Here is a 20,494-nt window from a genome sequence, read left to right as displayed (position 1 = left end):
TTTAATTCATTCCTCAAATTCACAAGTTTCAAATACTTTGTTGATTGCTGTAGGGATTAGCACTCTTCACCTGATCTGACTTGCCAGTGGGGCTACAGTGTGAATAAGAAGGAGGAAGAAATGTCGACAGCTAGATTGGCCCACGGGCTGTGTGTTCTTTGAGCAGATAGTGTCAAGTTCAAGAAGAGAGAAGCAGCACACACAGCTTTATGTGCTCTGATGTCAGTGTGTTCCCAGCAGTCTGTGGGTGACCTGAGCAGACACAGGCATCATTAACCCACTGTGTATTAGTTGGATGAGGTGGGAAAAACATGAATGGAAACTGCTATGTTTTGGGAGGTGGTGGAACAGTGATAAAAATCACCCCTGTTTCCAAACTTCTGGAGATTTTTTTTTACGTTACTAATACTAGCTGTCATGCAGTCATCACTTAGAACCCCCCGAATCATGTGTGCGTCCCATTCCCCTTTGGGAAAGGATGTGTTGGAGCTGAGCCTTGCAATGCCAGTGAGGAGTTACGCTGTGTGACGTGGTGTATGGGGTAGAGTTGTGTATGTTTACTCCAGTTCTCCTGGCTCAGAGAACCTTCGGAGGCTGTGGGTGGGCAGAGTCACCTTGGATGGTACGGCGTTCTAGCTATTGATACAGCTGAGTTTATATCTATCATTTATGTTGCCTTTTCTTTCCCAACTTATATTACTTTTTCTCTCCCTTTTGTGTTTTTAAATTGCCTATTTTTTCTTTTTCCTGTTCTTTCTCTAAAACTTTGTGTAACTTTCGGTTATCTTGGACATTATATTTTGTTGGTGTACATTTTTAAAGCAATCATATTATGTGGAGATATATATATAGTATTGTGTATATCATGCATATAATGTATATGTGTGTATATAGTATTATGGTCTGAATCTTCATCTTTTACTAAAAACACCCGATCTCCTTTTAACTTTCTCCCAGCTTTGGTTCTGTTTTCATTTATCTTGATATTTTTTCCTTGAAATCGCATTTATACGATATTGCCAAAGAATTGTCAATTTATTTTAAAAGGTTTTCCTGTGTATTTATCACTCTTTATGCTTTCCTTTTTTGTTATTATCATCAAAAGATGTCTTATCATTTTGTGATGGTGCAGTTCCCTAGGCTGTGGCATTTCCCTTCTTCCTTCTCCAGGTCCTCCCTCCCACTGATTTCTCTGTAACATTATAATGGCAGTCTTTCCTGACAAGCCGTAAGTCCGTCATTCTGCTCTTGACGTGTATCCTGACTTGTAGGTATGGACAGTGGCAGGAAGTCTTCTTTTTGCAGTGTATTTATGAGAACTGTCTAGTGGAATACACTTTCAGAATATGCTGACTTGGCAGTTTTCCCCATGTGCTTGGAAGAGGTGTTTGTGATTGGACAGGAAACTCGGGCTGCACAAAGGTGGCCTGCTCTTGTGTTCTGGCTTCCGTTGTTGCTGATGTTTTTTTGTCAGCTGTGATTTAAAACAGAAAATAGCAGTTAGGAGATTAGGAATGGCCCTAATGAGTGGTTGTGTCTTGATTCCTATTTGTGTGTGTGTTTTTAAGAAATGTGGAAATTTCCCCTTCTTTTCTGATCTCCGATGCCTGCCTTTGAGTGAGTGTGCCTGTGAGTTTGGGACATACCTGGAAAATGGAAGTCTCTTAGGGTTTTGCGATCCTTTCCAGGTTTCACAGACAGGTGGAACAACAGGAAGTTTTAAATGTTTTTCCTTTCAAACCCTACTCACTTGACAGCTGTGTCCAGATGAAGTGGCAGAGGATCTTTCGGGGTATAGCTGTCACCTGTCACTCATCTGCTGTCTCTTCATCTTCCTTCGAAGTCTCTATCCAGCTTTTATTTCATGGAAAAACTGTTGAAACATCTCATTCCCCGACCCCCAGTAGATGGAGATTCAGTAGGGTAAGGCAGCGAGTAGGCGTTTCTACAGTCATATCATTAGGGAGAAGTGTGAGTGGGAGCAGGTGTTGGGAGTCGCTTCATTCACCCCATCCTTTGTCGAAGGAAATCACAGCTTCTCTTTTGGCCAAATCTGCGTCTCGGGCTGCTGGAGCAGAAGCAAGCGCTAATGCCAGCATCGACACCTGCTCTTTGCAGCTAGAGTTAGATTCTGCCAGCAGAGTCAGAGCTGCCACTAGCTGTGAGAAAGATGCTGGTAAGCCAGGGAGGAAGATGCACTGATTCGTTATAATCAGCCACCAGAAGAGAGCCTATCCTGGCTTTTCACAGTTGTCTGGCTGGTACCTCAAGTGTTGGTCCTGATACTTGGAGTTTTTTCCTAACAAAATTGTGACATCTTGCTTATCACCCACCACTGCGTACTCTGTGCCAGCCCTCTGGGCCAAGCCAGAGATGATAAGCCCAGCATCTACTGCCTGAGACTCCAGGAAGTCTCAGAGTCCATGCCTGGGGCTGTGCATTTCATTGGAGGGCTTGAACTTGGTTAGGTCTATTAAAGTTTTCCTGCATGGTAGAGAGAACCTAAAGACTCATCTTCTTTTTTGGGGATCAGGATGCAGACCAGAATTATTCCAAGTTGGCTTTTGTCTCATTGTGGGATCAGAGTTTGCCTGTGTCTTGGGAAGGCAGTGGATGATGGCCTCGCTTTGGGATCCCTGCCACCCACCTGTCAGATCCAGGTAGAGTTCCTGGCTCTTGGTTTTGACCTTGACCACTCCCAGTTTTTGTGGCCATTTTGGCAGTGAACTAGCAGATGGATAAGCTCCATGTCTGTCATTCTGCTTTTGAAGTAACTGAATGTTCTTTTAAGTGTCTTAGAAAATTTTCCTTGGAATAAGGTTAATTTGCCTGTGCTTCCACCAAGCACTTCAAAATTTGCTATAGTTAGGGGCTGGCATTGTGGTGTAGTAGGTTAGGTTACTACCTGGAATATGGCATCACTTTGGGCATCAATTCCAGTTCTGGTGTGTCTGCTTGATTCAGCTCCCTGTATCCCTGTACTTGTTTGGGAAAACAACCAAAGATGGCGTGAGGGCTTGGGCTTCCTGTACCTGCATTAGTGCTGCAGATGAAACTCCTGGCTCCTGCCTTCTCTGGCCATTGCAGAAGTGAACCAGCAGTGGAAGGCCTTTGTCTGCTTCTCCATCTCTAACTCTACCTTTCAGATATATAAATAAGTCTTAAAATATTCACCATAGTTAGATTGCCACAGTTGCTTGGATTGTCTGATAAGAATATGGGAAAGTCAGGTTCATGTTTGTTGCCTGAATATCTTAAAACTGTTACTTCCCCTCCATGTTTCTTTGGTTAAGATTTTCCTCTGTGTGACTCTTAAGAGTAAGTTTAGGTGCATTTGTCTCCCACAGATGGAAAGGCAGCATTTGAAAAGGCTGAAGCAGATAGCATCTGTTGGTGGGCGGCCCAGACAGTTTTTACTGCTTTACACAGCTCAGACACACAGGAAACCACCGATAGAGATCTGTGGTAATTAAGATGAACGTTATGATATTCTGTGAACTTGTTTACATAATTATTCATAGTGTTTGAACCAAATAAAATGTTTGACCATTGCTACCACATGCTGGAAGAGAAAAGGTAAAGCCGGTTAGGTAAAGGGGTAGTTGGGTAAGCCAGGAAGTTCTGTCTACCTAGCTCAGGCATTGGTGTTGAGGACTGAGAGAAGAGAGGGGCCCTGGGCACGGTGGTGGAGGGAACACTCTGTGGCTTAGTGGTTCAGGTGGATTTCCAAAGTCCAGGGTGAAAGACAGATGCTGCAGACCTTGAGACAAAGCTGACTGTTGTCGATTTTGATTGGCGCAGTGTTTGCCCTGATGATCATTTACAGTATGTGCGGTGGGGGGAGAGGGTCTTAAATCCGCCGGCCAGTGCCTTCCATGTCATCACACCTGAAGGATACCTGGCAAGGTACAAGACACATGCATTATCAGCTTCTGAGTTCTGCCTGCTAGTCTGTGACATTGTGGATAAACTGGCTTTTTTCTTCCTGTCCCAGCCATGAAGTATTTTTAAAACCAGTTTTTGTTTTCCTCACAAACTGCAGAGTCTTCCGGACCTTTCTCATGCTTAGCACCTACACTTGGGCCTTTTTATTCCTCTTGTGTTACTTGTTTTTTTTTCACAGTATCTTTAATTATTTCAATTTCCCCCTTTTTCTTGGCCAGCATCTTGGATTAATGTTCAACACATCTGACTCAGATCTCACATGGTAAAATCTCTGTTCTCTACATATTCCAGAAAGTTTTTACTCCTTTCACTGTTTATAATTTCTGCTGTTAAATTTTTAGTATTCTAGGGCCCAGCATGGTAGCCTAGTGGCTAAAATCGTTGCTTTGCGCCAGGATTCCATATGTGCACCGGTTCTAATCCTGGCTCCCCCTGTTTCCCATACAGTTCCCTGCTTGTGGCCTGGGAAAGCAGTCAAGGATGGCCCAAAGCCTTGGGACCCTGTACCTGTGTAGGAGACCCAGAAGAGGCTCCAGGCTCCTGGCTTCAAATCAGCTCAGCTCCAACCGTTGCAGCCACTTACGGAGTGAATCAGTGGAGGGAAGATGTTTTTGTCTCTCCTGCTCTCTGTATATCTGATTGCAATAAAAATAAGTCAATCTTAAAAAAACACAATTGTTGGGCCCGGCGCGGTGGCGCAGTGGTTAAGGTCCTCACCTTGCACGCCCGGGATCCCATATGGGCGCCGGTTCTAATCCCGGCAGCCCTGCTTCCCATCCAGCTCCCTGCTTGTGGCCCGGGAAAGCAGTCGAGGACGGCCCAAAGCTTTGGGACCCTGCACCCACGTGGGAGACCCGGAAGAGGTTCCTGGCTTCGGATTGGCATAGCATCAGCCGTTGTGCTCACTTGGGGAGTGAATCATCGGAAGGAGGATCTTCCTCTCTGTCTCTCCTCTCTGTATATCCGCCTTTCCAATAAAAATAAAATAAATCTTAGAAAACAAAAAACCACAATTGCTCAGTGCACTCCTCCTTTAGCCCTTTTCCTTGTTCAGTGTCATTTGGTTGTCTCTTTATTGAAGCCTCTTGGCTCTCTGATCAACCTTTTAGAAAAGGTCAGATGTTTTTCTCCTGAAGAAAAATCATTGGAGGGGGTTGTCTGGCATTTGATTCGGCAGTTAAGATGCTGCTGAAGTCTTGGTTTGGAGTACCTGCTCTCAAGTCCCCACTTCACTTCTTTTTTTTTTTTTAGATTTATTTGTTTTTATTGGAAAGGCGGATATACACAGAGGAGTAAAGGCACAGAGGAAGATCTTTCATCTGATGATTCACTCCCCAAGTGACCACAATGGCTGGAGCTGAGCCAATCTGAAGCCAGGAGTCAGGAACTTCTTCCGGATATCCCATGTGGGTGCAGGGTCCCAAGGTCTTGGGCCATCCTCAACTGCTTTCCCAGGCCACAAGCAGGGAGCTGGATGGGCAGCGGGGCCGCCAGGATTAGAATCAGTGCCCATTTGGGAACCTGGAATGTTCAAGGCGAGGACTTTAACCACGTTATTGTGCCTCCCCGCCCCCCCCCACTTCATTCCTGATCCAGTTCTGAAAATGTGCACTCTGAGAGGCAGGTGATGGATACGTTTATGAGTTCCTGCCACTCATGTGAGAGATCTGCATCGATTTGGCAGCTGCCAGCTTCTGCCTGGCCCAGTCTTGGTTGCTGCACGTATTTCTGGCATGACTTGTGCTTGGGAATTCTCTCCCTTCTCTTCTCTCTCTCTCTTCTTCTTCTATCTCTCTCTCTCTCTCTCGCTCCCTCCCTCCCCCTTCTTTCTCCCCTCTCCCTCCCAATTTGTGTTTCTCTTTGTTTCTCAAATAAGTGGAGCAATTTGTTTTCAAATGGGAGGTATGTTCATTTATTATTTTGATACTCTAATATTTCTTTTCATGATGTGCCCTCTGTCTAGGTTCACAGCTCTTTGTATCTTTTGCATATGTATTTCTGCAGCTGAATTTGGTTCTGGGGTGCACCTCATTCTCCTTGTGGTCCATGGGGTGTTTCATCTGCACATTGCAATCAGAGTCTGCATTGAGATGGTTGACAGCCTCCCGGCTTCCCTCAGGTGCACAGGGCTGCTTGTCGTCAGCATCTGCCTCTGCATGTCCCATGGAGTTAAATGTGACAGAGCACCACTTAGCCTCCCACCTGCTGAGTCGGCTGACGTGGAGGAAGCGTATTGATTCCTTACTAACCTTGGGCCTCACGGAGTCAGCTTAGCGGCTGCTGCTGGCTGGCCTCCCACTCACCTCCAAGGCAGCCTTGGATGGTTCCTGGATAGGTATTTGCCATCACTTCCATCCTGAGATGCTTTTTCCTTCTTGGTTTGTTCCAGGAAAATTCCTTTTCTTTATGGTGCTTTATTTTTGGGGATGAAGCTCCAAGTTAGTTTTAGTTCCTGCATGTTTTCCCAGCGAGCCCAGGCTTTCTCTGGTTATTTGATAGCTGCAGGCTCCGTATTTCACTATGTGTGGCATATGGTGTGGAAAAATAAGGCTAGGGTTGGCAATCTGAATATTTGAATGTTCTATTTAAAATTATTTTGTACTACAAGGGTTCCAAATAGGTGTCCTGCTGGTTGCAGGGGGCTGTGTACGAAGGTGTTTTGTTGGGTTCTGTTCGTTGGTCTCTGCAGTTGCATTCTAGTTGTTACCAGAAGCAATGCAATACTAATATCTTTTTTTAAAAAAAATTTATTTATTTTTATTGGAAAGTCAGATATACAGAGAGGAGGAGAGATAGAGAGGGAAATTGTCTGTCCATTGATTCACTCCCCAAGGGGCAGCAGTGGGCAGAGCTGAGCTGACCTGAAGCCAGGAGCCTGGAGCTTGGAGCGTCTTCTGGGTGTCCCGTGCGGGTAAAGGGCACCAAGGCTTTGAGCCATCCTTGACTGTGTTCCCAGGCCACAGATAGGGAGATGAATGGGAAGCTGGACCACCATGACATGAACTGACATCTGTATGGGGTCCCGGCACATGCAAGGCAAGAACTTCAGCCAGTAGGCTATGTCGCCAGGTCCTGTAATACTGATATCTTACACTCATTTGCCCTCCTGTGGTCATGGTTTTCCATCCAGCTGACAAAAATTGGAGACTGTTTTTTTGGAAAAGACTCTGAAAGAAAGGAAGAAATCTTTTGTACTATCACAAAGGAAAATAATGAGCTGTGGAATAGAATTGAAAATTGGAAGCAGATCTAAATTGGTTATCTGTAGGTGATTAAAGATGTGCCTTACTTATGTACCTTACTTCTGTGGTTTCCACATTTCCCTAACGAGGACTTATTTTTAGTGGAAGATCCATCAGCTAACTCTGCGTTTTAAAAAATGTACGATTTCTTGGTATATACCACACAGTACTAGTTGTCCATTTTTGAGTGCTTACAGCACGCCCAGGTGTGAGCTTGACACATGGGCACCTAAAAGTACGGAAAAGAAGTGAGCTGCAACCATCACAGTAACAAGCATGTAGGCCCGCTTGGAGAAACAAACGCAGTACAGACTTGATGGACAGGTTCTGGTGACAGAAGACACAGCCTGGTGCACAGATGTTGTCAGGTCCCTGGGGGTTGGGAGAGGGCTCAGAGCTGCAGCCCTGCCACACAGATGCAGGTGTGTTGGGAGCTCCCAAAGACTGGTGTGTTGCAAGCTGTTCTGATCCACCATCACATAAGTGTCCTTGTTGGACACTTCAGTCTTTTGTGTGTTTTTGGAGCCTGACACACTTTGAGGTTCTCTGGCATACTTTATAAGCCGCTTCAGCCGCGCTAGACAGAAGGGAAAGCTGAAGTTTACTCTGTCAGCAGCTTGGTAACTGGCAGCTTGGCTCTATAAAAGAATACCAACATTCACCGTGGTCCAGAGAGCCGAACTGAAGCGGCTCCAGCAAGGGACGTGGTTTCCTTGGGCTGGTTTTGCTTTTTTTATTATTAAAATTCCTACTTTAGAGATAATGGAGCATTAATTTACAAAATGAAATTAGGATGTCCTAATCCTTGTTGCTCAAGAAGCATTCTTATTAAAGGGCAGCTCCATGTGCCTCCAAGAAGCTAATTAGTGGCTGCCTGGCTCATCCTGCAGGGAGGCAGCTGTGACTCACGGTTCTTTATCCATCGCAACAGGGTTTTCTGATGCTGTTTGGTTATGAAATTACTTAGATGTGTGACTCAGGCCTTTAAAACGGCTTCCAGCAGGTTTGAAAGCCAGCTTGTGCCCATGGCTCGTTTTCCACTGCTGGACAGTGAGTCAGCTTAGCCACGTGGCAAGGTGAGGTGTCTGGGTGCTCTGCTCTGGACTGGTCCTCCTACCGAGTGCGATAATGCGTTCTCATTGTTGTAGGTCTTGTTGCTTTGCAAGGAATCGAACTTTTAAACAGTGTCAGAGATCGATGCAACACAGATTGGAAGCCTCGGTGTGCAAGAAGTTGTATCCCTGCTTTCTTCATGTGAATTTCTGATCATGAGTTAGGATGGACTATCGAATGTTTTTCTTTAATAGACATCTTAACGACAGGAAATCATCAACTCGTTGCTGACTTTGCTAAATCTTGTCTGTCATCTTTTATCTCCATGTAGTACTTGGGAGAATCTCACATCGTCTTCAGGTTATATGGCAGCCTTGGTGTGCTACATTTCGTTATAACAGACATCATGAAAAACAGAATTTCTTGCTCTTTTGAGTATTTAGTTCTGTGGTTGAAATCCAGGGTGGAGTTTTACACGAATGCAGGAATGACCTTGACTTCAGGTTGAGAGTTTTCACGTGACCATCCTGTCTAGAGACAAAACTGTACTTAGTGTGGTGAGTGTTGGACATAATGGGTTAGCTGCTACTTGCAGCACTGGTATTCCGCTGGGCGCTGGTTCGAGTCCTCTCTAAGCGAAGAACCCAGAATTCCATCCAGGTCACCCATGTGGGTGGCAAGTATGTGAATCGTCTTCTGCTGCCTCCCTAGGCAGATAAGCAGGGTGCTGGATTGGAACTGGAGCAGCCGAAGGTCAGACTGGCACATCATTGTAGGATGCGGCATTACAACTGGTAGCTTAACCTATGTGCCATAGTGCTGATGAAGAACCTAGATGGTTTCTGCTTTTGTGATTCTGCCTTGCTTGCTTGGCTGGGGGCTGTGTGAGCCCCAGGCCTGGTAGTCTATGTGACACCCTGCAGGACACCTGGCAGGTGACGTGGGTAGACCACTCCCCAGGAAGGAGGTACCTGGTGTTTGATAAGATCCACCACCCTATAGTTCGTCAATTTGTACCTTTTGAAAGTTGCTTGCTTCAAACCTACCAATAGAAGCCTGCCAACTTGATCTTCTTGAAAGTTAACAGTTAAAACTGACCAATCATGACAGTATAATTATACGAGTTGTCCTGAAATGTATAAGAACCGTGTGCTGTTCATCCTGGGGGGGTTACTCTCTCTCCTTCTCTTTTGCCCTCCCTGCTGATCCTTCAGCAGCCTAGTCTGCAGCTGCCCCTCCCCTGCCCAGCCCTGCTGGGCTTGCGGAGGTGGCTGGGAGTCCTAGGCTAGCCAGAATAAACCACCTTTATGCCTTAGCATTGACTTCAGACTGGGTGATTTTCTGGGGATATCAAAATCCGGCACAGCACTGGCAGCTTCCTTTTTCCTACTCTGGCTGTGCCCTGGGTGGAGGTCAACAGAGTAGGCAGTGGAATAGGGAGGAGAGAATACCATCCATTCCCTGGCATGTAGTATGTGTTCCAGCTCAGGAGATAGAATCAGAAGTAAAAATGTTTTTCAGCATTTACAAAAATCAGGGCACTCAGTCTTTGAATGCACATCCTGAGGACTGGGGATCCCACTCTGGGAAAGGTGCCATGTGAGTTTCTGAAAGGGCAGTGGGCTAAGCCTTCACCTTCCTCAGAGGGCTGGGAATGATGTCTGTGCAGTCAAAGTGATGCCACCACAGGAAGTCCTCAGAGATCCCCAGGCAGTCATGAGGGAGGCAGGTGCTTGCGATGCACCTGAGTGCCCCACTGCCTCCCCTCCAGCGGTCTTTCTGACTGTGGAATTCTTGAGGATTCTGTGCTGGGTTCTGTTCCACTGTTCTGCTTCTGAGTGGTTTGCATGCCTGTAGTTGCAATTTGGGGCATCATCTGCCCAAAACTACATTTGAGCTCCAGGTACTTGTGTTGCGTCCAAGCCCTTCATAGCCTGGTTTCCATTGAAGTTGTATTGAAATTCATCTAGTAGAGGAGATCTTAGGAGTTGAGAAACAGCACGATGCTTCATGCAGTCTGCTGGGCATACAGGGGCATATGGACTGGCAGCTGTATTTCGCCAACTCCATGATTGCTGTCCATGCCTGTTCACAGCTCCGTCTCTGTCCTGGACTCCCGTTTCCTCCAGATTTACACATGGCCTTTTACTGGCCTATTTGCATCTGGACCCCTCCCAATAAAGCAGATGTTTTGCTTGTTTTGTTCTGTACCTCACATCCGACCGAGATCTTGAACTGCAGGCTTCAGCTTTGAATCCTGAAGTGCCTCTGCCTGGTCCTTACACCTAGTAATCCTGTGGCCTGGGGCTGCACCCTGCTCTGAAAGCAGGGTCAGTGCCTTTCCCTTCCAGGTGTGTTCTGAGGGCTAAATGATGACCCGGTGTAAAGTATCTAATGGAGTGTAGGCAGTTGTTGCAACAGAGTAGCAGAGCTGGGATTCTTTCCAACTGTGAATCAGATGGTTTTGTCCAAATCTAGTTCTTCCTCTTCCTATTTCTATTATTTGTCATATACTCTGGCGCTACTTTTAAGCGATGCATGGCCTGCAGGCGTGTCTGCATTTACTATTTGCTTTGTGACAAGCGTGCAGTGCTTGAAAGCATCCTCCTGATTTCCCAGTTTGGTCCTGTGGGCTAGATGTTTGCTTTTTAAAAGTTAATTGACCTGTTTTAAAAGTAAAATAGGTAAGAGTATACAATTAACTTGTCAACATTTGCAACAGATGTCTCTGGAAATTGAATGCAGGACATTTTGGAGTGGTCTGTGTTATCAAATGGCTCAGTCATATAGAAGTTTTCAGCTGTTTAGAGTGATTTAATTATAAAGAATACATCTAATGTGTCTGCTGTATGGAACTCACACACTTGTAAGCATGTTTTTAGCCTCTGTACATTGCTATCTAACAGGAGCTCTAAAAAATTTTTAGGAGTATTTATTTATTTGAAAAGCAGAGTGATAGAGCAAGCTTTAATGCTCGGGTTCACCCCCAAAAGAGGGACTATAATCAAGGCTGGGCTTGCCCAACCAACACAAGGAATCTGGAACTCCTTTCTGATTTTCCACATAGGGTGGAGGAGCTTGCCACTTGAAGCATCTTCCGCTGCTTTTCCAGGTGTGTTCCCAAGGAGGTGGACTGACGTGAAACTGCCAGAACCTGAGCCAGGAGTCACCGTGTGACCCCAGTTTAAACTGCCTGCAGTTCTAGGACTTGATAGTCTACCTGGTGTGCACATTAGGATGCAGTACTACAACACATTGTCCCGAAGTAGATATGTTCTCCTTTGATTGGTCTTGTGCAAATACAGAATAAATCAAATAGAGCAAAATATATATTCATGAAAGAAAAGGTGTAGCTCTTAGGTTGTTGGGAGCAGTTTGGCTAACAAAACAAATGTGAAGTCCCAGATCCTGAGGGGAGAGGCACTTGTCACCCAGTTAACTGATGTTCTGAGCTCACTGAGGGGTCAACGTCTGGTATCCGCATAGAGGAAATACTAAATTCTCCAAGTAACCTGCTAAAGAGTTTTTGTTCTGCTGAGATTTCTGGCGAATATGGATTAGATGCTGACTAATCAGATTTGCCTGGAAGTTGGAAAATCCACAGAGGTGTGAGGAAGTTATGACTAGCAAGGTGGAGGTAACTAAGGAATCATGGAGTTGGGGAACAGTTCTGTACCTTAGGACTTCAGCTTTTTTTTAAGCATAGTGAGCATCAAGACGTGGGATGAGCACCTGGAGTGTGTTCAGAGGCAGACGCTAAAGAAATAGATTTGGACAAAACCATCTGATAAAGAATTCCTACCCTGTTGTAACAACTGCCTACACTCTGCCAGATCATTTACGCACAGCAATTGCCTCACTTTTGCAGGTTACAGTTTGGTAAATAAAGTGAGGTGAAGGTGTCTTTATTTTTAAAAAGTCACATTAGTGATGGAGGTTGTTGAGCTTGGAGGTGCCATCATAGGTTGTACAGCCTTGATTTTAGACACACAAAAATGGTAAAGCTGTTACAGCCAGATATACCGTAGTCATGAAGCTGTTTGATGGATAGATCATTTATCTTTGAGACTATAGATTGCCAACTATAGATTGTAACTATGGATTGTAACTTGTTTGTGAAATGTGCCCCTAGGTGATTTAGTGACATATCATGTGAATTTTTCAGTAAAGCTTTGATGAATTCCAGTAGTTAATTCTAGGATGATTTTTACCCACCATTGTCTGATTACATGTTCTTATATGCCAAAATATTTCAGTAATTGTGTTCTGTCTAGCATTGGGTACTGGATCGACACGTCACATTGCAGGTGGCCGCTTAATCTGATGTACCACAGGCCAGCTGCACTTTTGTATTTTTCATCCAGAAAAACTGATCATTCACATTTGTATGCACTCCAAGATCGTGTGTCATCAGGCATCTGTGTGTTAGGCTTCCGCGTGACGATACGGAAAGTGACAGCCACAACCCGCTGTGTCCTGTGCTCCTCAACTCGTCTGCAGTAGCCCAGAGGAGTTACACACAAATCTTTAAGTAGGAGTGATCTTTGTTCAGGATACAAAATCAGGCCTGTATATCTATGCTGGTGTCTTAATGTAGAAAGGGTGTTTTCCGCTCCCCCCCCCCCGCCCTTTAGCATTTGTTTTCCTTTGAAAGGCAGAGAGACACAGACCAACCTCCTATCTACTGCTTTATCCCAAATGCCTGTGGCAGGCGCAGGCTGAAGCCAGGCACTGGGAACTTGGTTTGTCCCCCACATGGATGGCAGGCCTCCACTGCTGTCTCCCTGGTCTGCACTGAGCAGGCAGCTGGTTGGGAGCAGCAGTGGGCACGCTGGCACGGGGCTCAGGAGTCCTTGCAGCATCGTAGCTGCCCTCTCGAGCACCTCGCATTGCTGCGAATGAGAATGGCCGTGGCCTTGAGTAGATGCCTCACCGTTGCTTCTCTGCTTGTTTGCAGGTATTGCGTCAATGACCGTTCCCGTGTACATTGCTGAGGTCTCGCCGCCACACCTGCGGGGCCGCTTGGTCACCATCAACACGCTCTTCATCACTGGGGGCCAGTTCTTCGCAAGCGTCGTCGATGGAGCCTTCAGTTACCTCCAGAAGGACGGATGGAGGTTTGTGAATAGTCCCTAGGCTTCGTTTCCCAAGTACATTGGAATTTAGGGCAATCCCACAGCAAGCTGTACCTGGGGTATTTTGAATCATGGGTGATTTATAAGTGGGTGACATTCAGCATTCGATATTATTGAAAGTGAACAAAAGCCGGTGCTTATTTTAATGATACACAAGGAAACTACCCTTAAGAATTGATATTTATAAGACATTTTAGCATTTAGATGACATTTCTCACACTGTGTAATCTTTTGCAGTTCGGTTTAAAGATGAATTCAGTAAATACAGAGTCCTTGAATTGTAGCAGTGGCTGCAAACTGCGTAGGAATGACAGCTGTGGATTGACACCCTTTGATTCGGGCGCTCTGAAAGGAGCTTTCTTTGAGAATACAAATTTACTAAAAGGTGTTGAATGTGTGTGTTTAATATACACAGATTATCCCGTGATCCTTGTCTTGCTTGTTTTGAATCAAAAGAAATGAGAAAACTAGTACTAAAATGGCTTTAAAATGAATTGAAAGTGGACGTTGCCGAGGGCACCCTCGTTGTAGGCTGCAGGCCAAGGACAAAGAGCAAGGCCTCCTTGCTTGACTGGCATCTGTGCTGGTGCCTGCTCTCATCTGCACCAAGGGCTTTGGCAAAGCCGCCCCGGTGCCCCCACCCTCACTCTCTAGCCGTGGTTTATTACAGCAAATATGTTTTGAGCACCAACTTCTGTATTTGTGTCAGTGACAGAGCATTGAGAGAATATCGAACACTTAAAAAAACAAATATCCAGAGTCATAGAAACTAGTTTTATAGAAGAAAATCCCTGACTTTTACATGGAAAAGTTGATGTCTGCCACGCCCATACTCATCTAGGAATGTGAAGCCTGTGTCGGTAAGATGCTCCCTGGAGTGACATTTAAAGAGGGGAGTTCTTTCTTCTCTTTTTTAAAAAGATTATAAAATTTTTATTGGAAAATCAGATAAGCAGTGAGGAGAAGAGACAAAGAGAAAGAACTTTTGTCTGCTGATTCACTCCCCAAATGACCACAACAGCTGGAGCTGCGCTGAAACAAAGTGAGGAGCCAGGAGCTTCTTTCAGGGTTTCCCACATGGGTGCAGGGTCCCAAGGCTTTGGGCCGTCCTCAACTGCTTTCCCAGGCGACAGGCAGGGAGCTGGACAGGAAGTGGGGTCACCAGGATACAAATCAGTGCCCACATGGGATCCTGGCGTGTGCAAGGTGAGGACTTTAGCCACTACCACGCCAGGCCCTAGGGGAGTTATTTCTAAACAGATTTATGCTGGGATAAAGGTTTCTATAATATAATGCTAATAGATCGCTGCTTAACTGTATATGAGATATGGAATGAGAGGCATTATCTCAGAAATTGAACTCTGCTGTAGTGGTTTTTAGGAAAATGGGTTTAGTTAATATGTAAATTAACTGAAGGCTAACCGACACATCATGAACTAATGCTGGAGATAGATGTAGTTACGTTGCAGACAGAATCAAGACCCAGCACTGTGCATCACAAGGATGGCACTGTGCCAGGGGAAGGGTGTGCCCCAGGCTTTGACAACATGGGCATTAGTCGGCCTCACCTGGTTTATCTTCCAGCCATCCTGCCGTAGTATTGTAAGGAGCAAATGACTGATGGCTGTGGCCAGCTCTAAAAACCCTTAAATACTGGTATGTATTATTTGTTGCTATTTTTAGAAAGCTTTAGTTCAGTCTCTAAATCCCACATCTATACTAATGGTAAAAACTGACCTCATCTTACCTGATTTTTTTTGGCTTCAAGCAAAGATGCTTTGGTAATGACAGAATAATTGACCTAAACTAAACTCCCTTGAAAATAACCATTAAAAATTATTAACAAAATGTAAAAAAAAAAAAAAACAAAAACAAGCAAAGCTGTTAATGTCCATAACACTGAGGGGCTTTGGATGGTGAGCCCCTCTGTATGGGGGGTGAACCCCCCTGGATGGTGGGTGAATCCTCCGTTTATGGTACTGTGGTTGTAGATCTGCCATTCATTATGCGAGCAGGTGGGCTGCATAGCACTGAATGGGACCCAGAGGCTGATCTGGACTCCGAATGATGGTGACTGCCTGATTCAGGCTCAGTGTTCCCAACAAGGCTCCCCTCTGGAGGGTATATTGATGGGGGAAGAGGGAGCATACATGGATGGTGATGAGAGGCAAGTGGTATCTCTCTCACACAGCCTCTCAATTTTAGAATATAGTAGCACAAAAAAGCTGGGGAGGATAAACTAATTTGTGCATTTGTGGAATATTACGTTTAGGTATGCTATAAAGTAAAAGATACATATTTCTTTTAGCCTAGAAATATTGTTGGACTGTCTTACAAAAAAATATAGCTAGGAAGCTATTTGGAGAATCAAAATGAGATATCTAGAATATTTGGGTAAGCTGAATAAAGAAGCAATAATCCAGGAAATAAGCAAAGGAACAGTCAGAAAACTAATAGGCAGGTAGCCCTGTGATAGTAACAGTTAAATAATTATTGCAAACCAAAAACGTGATGCAGATCCGCACTGTATAAACGTGATATTGTAGTGCTGGAGAGCAGTTGAAAGTGGAAGAATGGGTAAAAACTTACTATGCAGAAAGTGGGCTGTGAAAGGCAATGTGGCTGGATTAATAATAATCACACAAAGTAGACATGAAGACCAGCAGCATCATTAGATATGTAGGGATGATTCATAAAGACAGTCAGTGTATCAGATAGAAGCGTGCCAAATATTTATGGTTTGCCTAGCAAGAGAGCTCCCAGGTGAATATAGCACAAGTTGGCAGAGTGCGTATGCATCTCAATACAGTTAGTGCTGTAGGGCCATACCCTTCAAACCAGGGTATTTTGTATTTGTATTTTATCTCAGCTTAAAAAACCAGCTGAACTAACAGTTGAAAAACAAACATGCCTCATTTTTGAGCATTTTATGCTGCTCTTTGTGGATGATAGAACACCTGGATGAGAAGTAAGCATGGAGAGAGAACGGTGAGCCACTGGCAGGTGCCTTGCCAGAGTCTAGCCAGCCAACACAACACTGCCACTATAGCACATTCCTTCCAGATCCACAGCATATGTTCTCCAGCATTTAGAACAATGAAATCCTGTGCTATGTAGAACTAATTAATAATAAGATAGCCAGAAAACTCTCCATGTCTGAACATAACCACACGGTTTAATGACTGACAGGTTTAAGGAGAAATCAGAAAGGGAATGAGGAAATAGTTCTCAACTTGAAGACATAATGATGCATTAAAGCTTTTGAAATGTGGGACTAGCACTTCTAAAAATACAGTTTAAAAAGGTCATTATGGAGAAAAGAGACGATTTAAAGTCCGTGTTGAAGGTTCGTGGTAAGCTAGAAAACACAGGCAAATTAAACACAGGCAAATTAAACACAAAGAAATAAGGACAAATTCGCAAGAGCAGGAGTCACTGCACTAGAAACATAATCAACAAAGTTGGTTATTTATAAAGTTAATGCAGTAAGTTACGTATTTGGTAAACTAAGAAGGAGAAGCACAATTTAGTGCTATCAGGAATGAAAGAGGTCATGTCATTCCTGTGGATATTAGAAATGTGAGGGACACTATGTGTGCCCAGAAATCAACCACCTGGGGTGGACGTGTCACTTGACTCAGTTTTTGAAAAACATTACATAGGTTGAGATGTACAACCTGAAAATCCCTACATTATTAAATGAACCAAATCATTCTGAGTCATCACTGATAAGCTGGAAAGAAGCAGCAACAGCTTTGTGAAGATAGAACAGGAAATAACATTTCCCAACTGTGTTGGTCCAATATATAATGAATTATATACGTGTATGTATTTGAGAGGGAGTAAGCTCCTATCTGTTGATCCACTCTCCAGATGCTAGGTGTGGCTGGAGCGGAAACAGGGTCAAGGTTGGGAGCCAGGTCTAGGTTCTCCCACCTAAGGGATGGGCACTAAATTACATGAGCCTTCACCACTGCCTCCTACCTAGAGCCTGTATTGAAAGGCAGCTGGGATCAGGAGTGGGAGCTGGGCAGGAAACCTGGCCCCATGCTGTGGGACATGTGGGTTAACCGCTCAGCCAAACACCTGCCCGCCAGCTGGGTTTCTGAAGCTGGCCAAAGTTCAGCAGCATGGCTTGTGTGATTACAAGAACAGAGAATTGCACACCCATATCGTGAATACAGACCGAGGTATACCTAACAAGACATTGGACTATGCTTCTGCAGTATATAAAGAATATGTCATGTCTGGATTCATTTTCCCAGCAGCATCAGATTGGTTTAGCATGTCGCTATACTGAAACTATTCGGAAGAGCAAGGCAGAAGTGAACATCTCACTGTAGCAGACATGATGTATGAGGGGCTTATTTTTCTTCATTACGCAGCCTCTCGGCGACGTGGAGTAGGAGAGTACTTTGTGAACTCGGTGGAGGGCATTCCCTGGGAAAGGCTGCATCGCGCGCTGAGTGGCGCAAGCCGATGCCTTTCTGTCACAATGGACTCCGAGGCCAGGGTGCCCGCTGACAACCACTCAGGACAGTCCATTCTGAAATGTGCAGGCAGAACAAAGGGCATAGAAATGCCGAAGCTGCTTCTAGAACAAAGGCGGAGGATTCTCTGTCTGGCCTGGAGACTGACCACAGCAGCCTACTGAGCATAGATAACCAGTGAACTAAAAGGACCAGCAACACCAATGTGTCTTTGAAAAATTTATTTGAAAGACAGAGAGATAGAGCCAGGGGAAGGGAGACAGATACCTGCATTATCTTCCATCTCCCTGTTGACTTCTGGGTTTCGCCAAAGCATGCAACAGCCAAGGCAGGCTAGGCTCAATCGAGGAGTCAGAAACTCTGTAAGGGTCTCCCACATGAGTGGCAAGAACTTGAGTGCATGAGCCATCTATCCCTGCTTGGGTCCATGCCATGCATACGGGAGAACCAAGTTGAGATCCAGCTCCTGCCTTTGGCCTAACCTGGAATCAGCAGAAACGAGTGATGATCTTTTATCTAGGTTTGCTTTTATGGGGAATAAAATGAAAAGATGTTCATTATCATGCAAACAAAACCCATGCTTTTTTTTTTTACTTTTATCATAATCATTTTCCATAAACTTTTTGAAGCCCCTTAACATGCATGGATTTCAATATTTGTTATTTATTTTGCCCCAAAATGGCCTTACCTTTTATTTCCATTTCTCCATGGACTTTCTCAGGTACCTGTACATGCAGTGTGGAATGACCAGAGTAAAGGGGTCAGCACATTCATCGCAAAGAATTTAGATATTGTATCTGTTGAAAAAACTCTGCTCTTTTTACTCCAAAGCTATTTGGCCCCCAACCATACAAAATAAATCTCTGTTTTGCTGAAGGATGACCGGGGTGTAGACTTGGAGTCCAAGAATCTCTGACTTCCTTGCACAGTTCCAACACGCACCTTGTTACTCTCCGAGCTTAGGTATGTGTGCAGTCTGGTGTGTGTGCATTGTTTGCAGGCACAATGCTGTGAGTTTTGCTCTCTTTTTTTGCAGTTTACCCAATCTTTTTGCAAATGTTACCTCTAACCTGCATCTTGGAGTGGGGAGCATGCTGTGGCCCATGGACCAGGAATGTTTGGGAGAATCATTTGGTCTGGCCCTGCTGGGCTAATGGCAGGTTAATAGCAGACTGATTTTCAAGCTGATCATTTTCCACATTTTCCATTGCTGGGGAATTTTTCATGTCTGCTATTATAATCCTAACATTCCAGATACCCTTGACTAAGTTGCTCATTTTGTCAGGTTTGTTTATTTTGATGTGTGTGTGTGTGTGTGTGTGTGTGTGTACACTCATCTATTTATCTATACACATGTTATTTTTTTAAAAAATCAGCATTACTTTATCTGAAACTTGCAGTTACAGAGAGTGGGAGACACAGAGGTATCTTCCATCTGCCGGTTTGTCCCAAAGTGTCCCCAGAGGCTGGAAGCATGCCAGGCTGAAGCTGCCAAGCTTGAATTCCGTCCAGGTTCCTGTGTGTGTGTGACACGGGCCCAAGCGCATGGTCATCTGCTGCTGTTTTTCCAGACACATTAGCAAGAAGCTAGATTGGGAGTGGAATAGGTGGGACTTAGCCAGTGCTCCAATATGGGGTGCCAGTATTATAGTTGGCAGCTAAACCATCTATGCCTTTGTGCCACCCCGAAAGTCCTCTTCTAGGCCGTGCAGGGCTTGCTGATTCTCTTCTCATCCACTTGAGATTGGTAGTGTTTAAGGTGAGCAGGACAGGTTTTCCCTTAGAAGTGAGGTGTTGGAACCAGTGACTAAATATTTTCCTGGCAATGCTTCTATGGAGTTCTGATTAAGCATAGTTAGGTGCTGAGAGAACAGTAGAATGTTCCTTTGGCTGCTATCTGCTTTGTATTGGTTGATGCCAGCTTTACACTGCTATGTCTCATGCTGTCCTGGCCAAGGCTGGCAAGGAGTGCCCCCCAGCCAACCCCACAGTTTGTTATTGCTGCAGCATTTCATCGCAGTAATAGAAAAACCAGGAAATATTTTATGAAAAACCTCAGAATCCTCTAAAGAGGAAGTGGAGTCAAATTAATGTCCCTTTTTATGAGTTCTCTAAAAATAACAATCAAGTAATTCTGGAACATTTCCAAGTTGATTTTTTATTATGGGAGCCCATCTGCCTGGACTTTACTCACAGTTCCACTGCATAGCGGCCTTCTGTGTCCTTGGTGCCACAGATCTTTGTCTGTATATGGGCGTGTGATCATGTCAGCGCCTCATCTCGTTTACTGTGAAAAGGGAGATTAGCACAACTTGGAGCGATGCTGCAGGCTTGGCAGCTGATGCTACGTAGCTTAGCTGTTGGTGTGGCTGCTACTGTCGTCATGGTGAAGTAGTTTCATGCTCAGGCTGAGCTCCCTCATGTATTCTGACAGTAATTATTGCCGTCCTGGAGCTGCTGAAGAAGGGGTAACGTGCTGACTCCTGTGATCAGCAGAGGGGACACTTAATATCTGCAAAATTCTGAAATGGCCAGATGTTACAGGTGGAGGGTTGGTGGTATAGTGTAGTGGGTTAAGCCATTTCCTGCGATCTGACATCTGTGTGGTCTCCAGTTCTACTCCTGGCTG

General features: G+C 44.9%; 1 protein-coding gene across 1 annotated transcript in view; it reads left to right on the top strand.

Moving 5' to 3' along the window:
* The window catches only part of SLC2A13 (solute carrier family 2 member 13), a 112,776-nt gene that overhangs the window by 18,927 nt on the left and 73,355 nt on the right, over positions 1-20,494 (top strand). The window contains exon 2 of the mRNA XM_040978883.1: positions 13,198-13,357. Within this exon, the coding sequence (XP_040834817.1) occupies positions 13,198-13,357 (160 nt within the window). The remainder of the gene's footprint in view (positions 1-13,197; positions 13,358-20,494) is intronic.

Source organism: Ochotona curzoniae, unplaced genomic scaffold (assembly GCF_017591425.1).
Source record: "Ochotona curzoniae isolate NIBS_2020 unplaced genomic scaffold, NIBS_Ocur_1.0 contig_2927, whole genome shotgun sequence".
NCBI lineage: Eukaryota > Metazoa > Chordata > Mammalia > Lagomorpha > Ochotonidae > Ochotona > Ochotona curzoniae.
The sequence above is the reverse complement of the archived record's forward strand: the minus strand, read 5'-3'. Positions and strand labels throughout refer to the sequence as shown.